We start from the raw sequence: 9,348 nt of genomic DNA, 5'->3' as shown, positions 1-9,348 counted from the left end.
CTAATTACCTTTCAAGGGTGCAGTCAGGTAACTGGGCCTCCCAATTCCCTTCTGCTTTCCCATCCTAAGCTCAACCACAAAGGCACCAAACAGAAACATGCTTCTAAACATTAGGAGATTCCGATGCCTTAGGAGACACTTCTGAGGGCATAGAATCTGCACATAATTGAAGCAATGATAAGAGATTGTATACCCAATCCAGGATCCTTTAAGTTAAAACTCTGCAGCTTCCCAGCTACCATTTGCTGATCTCTCCTCTTCATTCCTTCTCCCTGGTTAATCCTTATTAGCCCAGCCCACATGCTCTCCCCCAATAACACAGGATCAGGGACTTCCAGAGCCAAGACAGACACACAGCTGGGTTCACTTTAGCCATGGCTCAAGAAAATCCATGGGACATAAACACTAAAGGTCACTCTTCTGTTATGCAGAGAGCAGAGAGGGTGGAGAGATTAAAGGCCCCTTCTCACTCTAAGGCTGTTGCTCCTGTGGATTTTCCCCCTTTGTTTTATGTGGGAGATCGGGAACAGAGAGGTTATAAGAGAAGCAGAAGTATTCAGTGCTTTAAAAGGACATTCTGCACTAAGGCAAGACGGGGGTGGGGGTGGTGGCGGCGGTGGGGGGGGTGTGTGTGACTGCACCCCAATAATATATCACTGGAAATGTGAGATCTTGCATGTAAACCCACACTACCAAAATCACTCCTCTCTGGCAATTTTGTTCCCTATTCTCTACTTTTCAATGCCATCTGCAGGAACCAGTATTCCAAGATTTTTTATGGGAAAATGAGTAGGGCTCAGTTAGTGCAGCAATGGGAGAACAGCCTGTTAGATGAATGAATTCCTTAGTTAATTCACTTATTCTATTGAACAATTTACTTTCAGTGGCCCAAATTGAACTCTAAAGAGAAGAGTGAGCTCTTTTCCTCATCCCCTATGCCAAGCTGTGGGACATAGTGGAGCTCTCACGGAAGGGCATGCCTATTGCAATTAAAGGCATGTTTGTGTTACCTTTGATGAAGCTTCCTTCCCGTTTGGTTTCCTGCTTTATATGTCATTTGTACAGTATCAGGGAGATTAGCCGAAGTATGAGAAAGCTGCACACTTAGCGACCTGTGCATGTCCTCCACATTCAGGGGTTAGCCTGCACGTTGCTTGGCAAATATTCTTTAAGCCTCCCTCGTCTATCTGCTCTTCTCCCAACTGGGGTGTGCACCCCTTGGGGACTTCATTATCAGATGTGGTAACTGTGGGCAGATGCTGGGAGCAGGGGTATACACACAGGACGGGGGGGGGAGGGGAACAAGGCCCTCACATGATCACAGCTGCCCAGGAAGAAGATGGCTGGACAGAGAAGCAGAGCTCATACCCTTGGAGGTGACCAGCAGGGGCCCCTCGCTACGTGGAGGGTCCTACCGCTTGCTTCTGTTTGGAAATGAGCTGCGCTTCCTTTAGAGACAGGTATATCTCTTCCTGAGGATCGTAGTAGTAGAACTTTCGGATATAGGAGATCAGAGGTCTGTGAAACACACAAGAGGGATACACACAGAGTGTCATTTACACAGATTATTACAAAAAGACCACCTTTGCTCGACGCTTTCTGTCAATCCTATGTGGTGAGACCACACCAAGGACTCCGCTACCCTAATGGAATCCCCACTTTCTCCTTTATTATAGTTCTGTCTCCTTCCCTCCACCCTTCATAGAGACTGCAGAGGATAGGCTCACACACACACACCTTGCTCCCTTCTGGCTAGAAATGTGACAGTTTCGAGTTAGGTGCCAGGAGAAGTGAAAGGAGCGGCCTGTGCAGTCAGAGTGTAGGCCTGGCTAACATCGGGAACTAACCCTCCCTCCTGCCCCCAGCCCTGAAGACCCCATCGTACTTAGGCAGTGGAAGATCCGGGATGTGATCTATCCGGACGAGCTGCCGGATTCGGAATCTGCAAAGGTGCTGGAGGGATTTGACATTGCTGAATCGGGACACTGGATAGAGCAGCTGGACTGGAGTTGGTGGCAGTCCTTCAAGAATGAAAACCAAGAGAAACATTCAGAGGGAACAATGCAGCTAACTACAGTCTCCCTCATGAAGGGAGTCCAGGGAAGGGAAATGGGGTTCTTTACCGTTCATCTATGTGTTCTGTGCAAAAGCTCCCTTCCACAAAGGCCTGCTGATTTCCGTTTGCAAAAGCACTACCACTAGATTTCACACTCAAGAGAATCTATTCTCCCCAGCAGAGGGCCTCCCTAGCGTCACTCTTAATAGTCAAGAGTCTTGCTCTTAAAACAACCCAATGAAAAATGCCAAGCTAGAGACTTTACTGGGAGCCAAGTGACCAATCCCAGGCCTGAGGCTCTCAGGGAAGGACAAGAATCAAAAGCATCCCTCCTGGGAATGGGGGATAATTGTTCAGCACATCTAGCAATACCCTGAAGGCAAGGACTCAAAAGGCTATTAGGCAGGGTCCCCACCAAATTCTAACTGACAGGTTGGTAAGCAGAAGGCAACAGCTGAGATCAAAGTTTACAAGCCTATCACTTCTGCCATTTACTTCAAGACAGGACAGTCAGGTTTAATCACCTCTTATTCCCCCACCCCCAACCACCCTCCTTGCTTCTGAAATTTTAGGCTGGGTACAGGAACAAAAAAAAAGAGGATGATGCTATTAAAAGCAAAGCAACTACAGTAGCTTGGGCAAGCTGGAATCCCAAGCGCCTGCTGACTAATGCCAGCCAGGCCCAACGGGAGCCCCCCACTCTTAGGTTTCCTCAATTATCAGCAGGCTCTGTGTTGGGAAATTCCAACCCCCCAAGGGTCTACGCTACAGAATGGAGACACCCAGAATGGCAGGGGCACTGAAACAGGTTCAAAGGAACAAAGAATATTCTGGTTTTAATACACAAAGGGGCTGTGGAAAGTAAATAAGCAAACTGTTCTCAGAAAGAATCTGAGCTGCAAAATCTTTGCAAGAATTATTTTCTCAGCCATTGTCATATCAAAAAAAATTCTGTAGATACAATTTGTTGGGAAATAAAATGTCTACTATTTTTGGAGTTTAATTTCAAGCAGTTTTTAAATTTTGTTTCAAGGCATGAGAAGAAAAAATTAGAGCTTGCCTCCCGAAGCCTTTTCATGGTTGTTGACAACTGACTTTCTAAAACAAACAAAAAATTAAAATACATATTATACTGCTACGCAACAAGTAAGTTTATCTTAAAAACATTTAACTCATTTAGTCTTTAAAACTGTACTGTTTAGATACCACTATTATTCCCATTTCCCATGTGAAGAAACTGAGGCCTATTGGGCTAAGAGAACTTGTTAAAGCACAGAATCAACAAAGCAGGCCTGCCCACTGCCCTGAACACCTGCTGTCTGAGGAAAAGTTTACCCCAGGAAACCTCTGTGGGGGTGGGAAGGGGGTGGTAAGCCCAGGAGTCTCCTCAGAGCAAGCACCTGTCCCTATGTCTGTTGGGGGGGCGCTGTCCAGGCCAGTCACAGCACCTTGGTTCCTTCATGACCAGCCTCCCTTAGTTCTCTCCTTTTCACTTCTACCCCTTCAAGTCTAAGGTTTATATTTTGAAGCTCTGTAGCCCCCCTCCACCCACATGGTTGGCCCTCTTCTCACACATCACTAAAAAAATAGAATTCACACATGAATTTCTCTCTTGAATATATTTAAACTTAAGTGGTTTTAAAAATGATTTCGGGTTCAAATGCCTGTTTGAATTTACCCTTTCTCTCATGTTTTTAAAGTATTCTTTACTAAGTTAAACTATGGCAAACAGAAAGCTTTTGGGGATTGGTTGTAATATTGCTAAATTCAACATGATGTTTCAGAAATAAAAGTAATTTATGTATCTAATTATTTATTCCCAAAGATGCAACAGTTTGGACTTGTGCCTAAAGAGATCAGGCTAATAAGCAGCATATAATTATGATTGTTTGCCTACTTGAATTTTAATGACCATACATAGGTGCCTATTTAATTGTGTTATTTTTAGCCTTAGGTTCACAAATAGCAATTTGGAATCTGTTACTTCTCTGATATTCCCTGGTGTCAACCTGACCATTTACTGTTTGCCCCCAAACAGCAAATGATTGGTGCTCTCACATCAGAACCAGTTAATAGAAGAGGTTAGCACTGGAAACAAGGTAAGACACCAGTGCAGCTGAAAGGGAAAGGGCGAGGTGAACAGTGATCAGCAGGAACCTTCCTCTGGTCCTCATGCCAGGGGTTCTGGGCACCAATGCAGTCACCAACTACTTCACTATTTTCTCTTCCTCCAACATGGACCAGGTTAGGGGTGACAAATCTGGATTTCAAGTCTAAGCACCTGAACACGGTCTTTCTGCCATACCAGACTGTTCCCTGAAGACCAGAATTATGCAGCCCAAAATGTCAAAAGTGCTAAATTGAGACACCCTGGGATACAGGGAAGACATGTCATTAAACAAGCAATATAAGCTTTATGATGGTTACAAAAGAGGAAATGACCAACTTCCTTACAGTTGTGTAATTCAAAGTGTGATTAAAAAACAAGGCCTGCCCGGTGGCTCAGGCGGTTAGAGCTCCATGCTTCTAATTCCGAAGGCTGCCGGTTCGATTCCCACATGGGCCAGTGGGCTCTCAACCACAAGGCTGCCAGTTCAATTCCTCGAGTCCCACAAGGGATGTGGGCTGTGCCCCCTGCAACAAGCAATGGCAATTGGACCTGGAGCTGAGCTGCGCCCTCCACAACTAAGACTGAAAGGACAACTTGACTTGGAAAAAAAGGCCTGGAAGTACACACTGTTCCCCAATAAAGTCCTGTTCCCCTTTCCCAATAAAAAAATCTTAAAAAAAAAAAAAAAGGGTATTTTCTCTTCCTCGCAAATGATGAAGAGTCTCCCGACTACGACATGTTTGCTTCGAGTTATGGCTTTCCCAGGGTCAGAGGTTTTGTGCTAATCCAGTCACATTCTCTTTTTGAGACTGCTGCCTGGTGTTAGGGGCTTCATTTATAATTGTGAAATGGATCAGACTGAGATGTAATCAGCGACCTCAGATTTGTTATGACCATGTTCCAACACTATGATAAAAGGGGAAATCAAGCTCAGGTGCCATCATTTTTACCAAGGGCTCCTCCTCTAGATGCTAATTATTCCATTTATTCTAATTACCTTCCTTCTGCTCCCTATTTGCCACCATTGAGAACTTTCCCATTAGTTCCGCCTTTATGATTCCTATGATCCCTGGCATGCCCTGCTAGTGCACCCAGTTCTAGATTTGAGCCAGAAAAACCTGACACTTTATCCTAGCACTGCAACCTACTGTACTTCAGTTTCTCAATCTGAAGAGAGAGACAGAAAGGGAGAAGTTGTAATGTCCCTTCAAAGGATTTTGTAAGGATTAAATGAAATAATACTTGGCTCCTTGTGGGCATTCAGTTATCACCCCAAGGTCTGAACAAACGGGCTCTTTTTCAAATGTGCTAAGTTAAAATTCCCGGTGCAGGCTGACGGCTCAACCTAAGGGCTATGACTACCTCTTCTCGGTGAGTCCTCGCCTGTAGTCAGTCAACCTCATGGAACGCCCAGACCTTCCTAAGCAAAGGAGGGCAGCAAACAATGGTCAGGAGAACACTGGCTTTGCCTCCTCTGTCCCAATCCTTCAAAGAGAGGTCACTTAGGGTCCAGGGGCAAACACTAACTCTGCTCTGCCTTTTCAACTTGATGACACATTTTTAAGTACAAATAGATACCCTACCTGTAGCATTCACCATACGTGAATATTCCCAGGAAGAAATATTCACCATGGTGAATGCTACAGGTATTCACCATAGGTGAGTATTCCCAGAAAGATACCCTCCACTAACAAACACAATTCGGACTTCTTTGTGTAGTCTTCACAAATCCCAACAAACTCAAGTTTCCATTTGCTTACTGCTACTTCTTTCCCATCACCGAGTGGTGGTAAAGAAAGCACAGGCTTTGGAGTTAGTTGGGCCTGGATTTGAATCCTGGCTTCAGCACTGACTGATCAGCGATGTGACCTTTACAGTAATTTCACTTTTGAGCCTCAGCCTGTTTCCTCACTGGCAAAATGAAAACAGTCTTACCTGTAAATAATAGATCAATCTATTAGCTAAAAAAAAACAAAACTTAGAGAGATGTAAATAAAGAATCTGACAAAGTCCTGGGCACATGACAGACAATAAATAGCAATTATTATAATCTCTAGCCATTAACAATGTTAGTTAAAATTTCTACAGACAGGTCATATTTGTGAAATGAAATGAACTACACCTGAGGAGTCCAAGATTCCATGGTGTCTCAATAACTCTACAAGTAAATACACGCTCCAGACTCCAGAATCCTCTGACAGGATTTCCCTGGTTCACCTACAAACAGAGCTTATTAGCCTGTCCTTGCTGATCACTGTATAGAACTTAACACATGCTATTACCTTTATCTTCCTACCTGTTCCCCCTTTGAGGCTATGAGTTCTCTGAGAGCAGAGATGTGGCTTGTTTTTGATACTAAGTTACAAAAATAAATGTTAAATAAATACCTCCCAAAAGCCACAAACTTTACAAATTGCTATGCAGAGTACTTGCTATAAGAAAGGATTCTAACTGTTCCCTTTAATCAAGTCAACTGTATGAGACCCAACTGTGTTGACAGCACTGAAGCAAATACTAAATGAAGTGAGAATTAATACAGTTCGCACCCTGTCACACCTTATTTAAATCACCAAGATTATAAAACACATTCCTGCAACCTGGCTCGATCCGGTTACTGATATTCTGCCTGAGGCTCTCCTGCAACTTCTTTTTAGAGCAATTTCTTGGCATCCTGTATGTTTAAAAATCTTACTTTGATTCAATGGGAAAGAATGATGTTCTCATGTGAAGTCCTGTTTATATCTTACAAATGCTTCAATTAATGTGCTTATCATTTTACTTTTTCCAACAGTATATAGATTCCTCCAACCCACCCCTTCTCCCCCTCCAGTAGCTGTTACACAGATACCTTCCTGCTTTGTGGGCAGGAAGACTACATAACCACACCGGCAAGGCTGGGAACTGCCCAGTGTTCCAAATGGAGAGAAGTCTTTGTAGTCAACATTGGTAGGGATATAAGATACAACAAAAAGAACCTACTCTTTAACAGAAAGTTTACTACGACATGGACAAAATCCAGAACAGACTGCCACTGAATTCAGCCTTCTTGACACTCACCATTGCCTTTCTAGTGAACCTTCTTTTACCTTTCCTGCTCCTGGGGAAATGACCTGAGAACTCTCACCTGTTTCACATTGAAGTGTACAATGCCTGGATTAGGGACAAGGAGACATCTCTGCATATTAAATATTCACATGATGCCTACACATCAGAGGCAGGATCAGTTTTTTCCTTCATGTGGTCAGAGAAACAAAGATTCCTTCTCAAAATATTGATAGATTATAATGTACAAGCGTAGGGGATTAACCATTGGACTCTAGAGTGATAGCTATAAAAGCCAGAACAAAAAGCTTTAAATAACTGTGGCCTTTTTTTTTGGGGGGGGGGGGTACATTTTGATACTACACTAGACCATACCCAAGTAAGTTCAATAATATAGTAACTACAGGCTTACCTGGAACCCTGGATCTCAAGAAATAGAGAAACTTCCCATTCTTGGAGTGCATGATGGCTCTCTTAATGAACTCCACCACTGATTGACAGCGATCCTCAAACTTAGGATGACACCACAGGCTGAAGGTTCCTGCCATGGAAAATTAAGGAGACATAAAAATGTAAAACTGACTTTAAGAAAGTCTGGGAGGTTGATTTGAACATTTTATGATTCTCACTTTTGGGAGGGTTGTTTATGGGCAAGCTGAGTCAGAAAAGGTCCTTGAAGCCATCTGTTCCTGCTTGTTCCACAATTAATAGAAAGAAAGATGTTGCCTTTAATAAGACATAAATTAGGTCTTACAAGGCTTTTGTTAAACAAATAAATAATAAATTCCAAGTCATAAAAAAAGATACAAAAATACTCTGTCCAGTATGAACACTAATTCTTCAATCATAGACCATAAGATTAAGACTTCTGTAGCAAAAGCAAATTTTAATGACACCCTCTCAAGAAGATCTAAGTCTGCAAGTATTCACGGACAGTAAGGAAAGACAAGATGAGCAGTTTTGTGGGTATCACTCATTCATGTGTGTGCTGGGCACCAAAAAATCAAATTCTAAGTCTTTTCTCTTTAACTTCTAAATTCTACACCCCAACATGTTACAAAGATCCCACTCCAAACTTGAGAATCCCAAAGGCAAAAGGGAATCTGAACTCCCGCAATTTAAAACACACATAAAATCCCCCAAACGAAAGCACCCACAAAGGGGACACCGAATCACTCAGGAGAACTGCAGATCTGAGTCTCTCTAGCTACTCTTACAGTATCACTTAAAAAGACCAAGACAAATGTTCCACTGCAAACTGGCAACTGAACGGCCCACAAGGCTTCTATTAAAAATTCCATTTATTCACGGAAGAAAAGTCCCTTTGAACAAAAAGTAATTGGAGAACCATTTGAAAGAGCCCTCTCATTCCTGGCATCTCACCTATCAGGAACCTAGAGGTCAAGCATTTATTCATCATTCCCATGCCCTACTCATTAACCATTTTAGTAGGTTTATAAAAATACTTCACTCTGCAATACTTTATTTTGCATTTTGTTTGTTTGATTTTTGCTTTTAGGAGCGGCAGGAAAATAGGAAGTGGTCTACCCCAGTTATCTAACTCATTCTCAGGTCTCTGGACTGAAGTTCCTTTCTCTGCCCGCATCTCTGAGGCAAAAGTGGGGGAGGAGGAAACTATGGACAAAGCTATGCTTAACAGCTACTTTCTGCCTCACCAGAGCAGCAGACCAAATAAATCCAGAACTTGGGTGAGAGCAGGAAAGACATGGTGGTGCCTGAGAAGAGCATGAAAGAGACTCTTATTTGAGATGAATGTTCACTGCAGTTCATTTAAGGCGATCACACGTGGGAAGCGTGTGAGGGATGGGAGGAGCAAGTCCCCAAAACTCTCCAAAGTTCTCTACACTTTCTAAACTTGTAGCAGACGGAGGTATTTCGACAAGTGACATATCACCCAGCCCTTCCACCAATGAGCACCACAAGTTTCTGCCCCAAGTCAAGTCCAGAATGTCCCGATACAAAGTCAATCCAGACAGCAGTGTGTAACAAGTCCTCTTCTAGACATGACGGCAACATTCAGCACAATCCGCCACAGAGGAGGAGGTACCACCAGGGAGGAAGGCAGACGGTCTAAAGCACGTCGATCCCACAAACTCTCGGAGTTCTACGACTACTACCT

At 43.3% G+C, this 9,348-nt stretch overlaps 1 protein-coding gene across 2 annotated transcripts in view; it reads right to left on the bottom strand.

The window, feature by feature from the left end:
* The window catches only part of SOCS7 (suppressor of cytokine signaling 7), a 29,829-nt gene that overhangs the window by 7,486 nt on the left and 12,995 nt on the right, over positions 1-9,348 (bottom strand). For both annotated transcript variants that reach the window (XM_081029046.1, XM_081029047.1), the window contains 3 exons: positions 7,621-7,749; positions 1,886-2,021; positions 1,369-1,518 (listed from right to left, as the gene is read on the bottom strand). In XM_081029046.1, the coding sequence (XP_080885172.1) occupies positions 1,398-1,518; positions 1,886-2,021; positions 7,621-7,749 (386 nt within the window). In that variant the 3' untranslated portion in view covers positions 1,369-1,397. The remainder of the gene's footprint in view (positions 1-1,368; positions 1,519-1,885; positions 2,022-7,620; positions 7,750-9,348) is intronic.

This window comes from Rhinolophus hipposideros (assembly GCF_964194185.1).
Source record: "Rhinolophus hipposideros genome assembly, chromosome: 20".
Lineage (NCBI taxonomy): Eukaryota > Metazoa > Chordata > Mammalia > Chiroptera > Rhinolophidae > Rhinolophus > Rhinolophus hipposideros.
The sequence above is the reverse complement of the archived record's forward strand: the minus strand, read 5'-3'. Positions and strand labels throughout refer to the sequence as shown.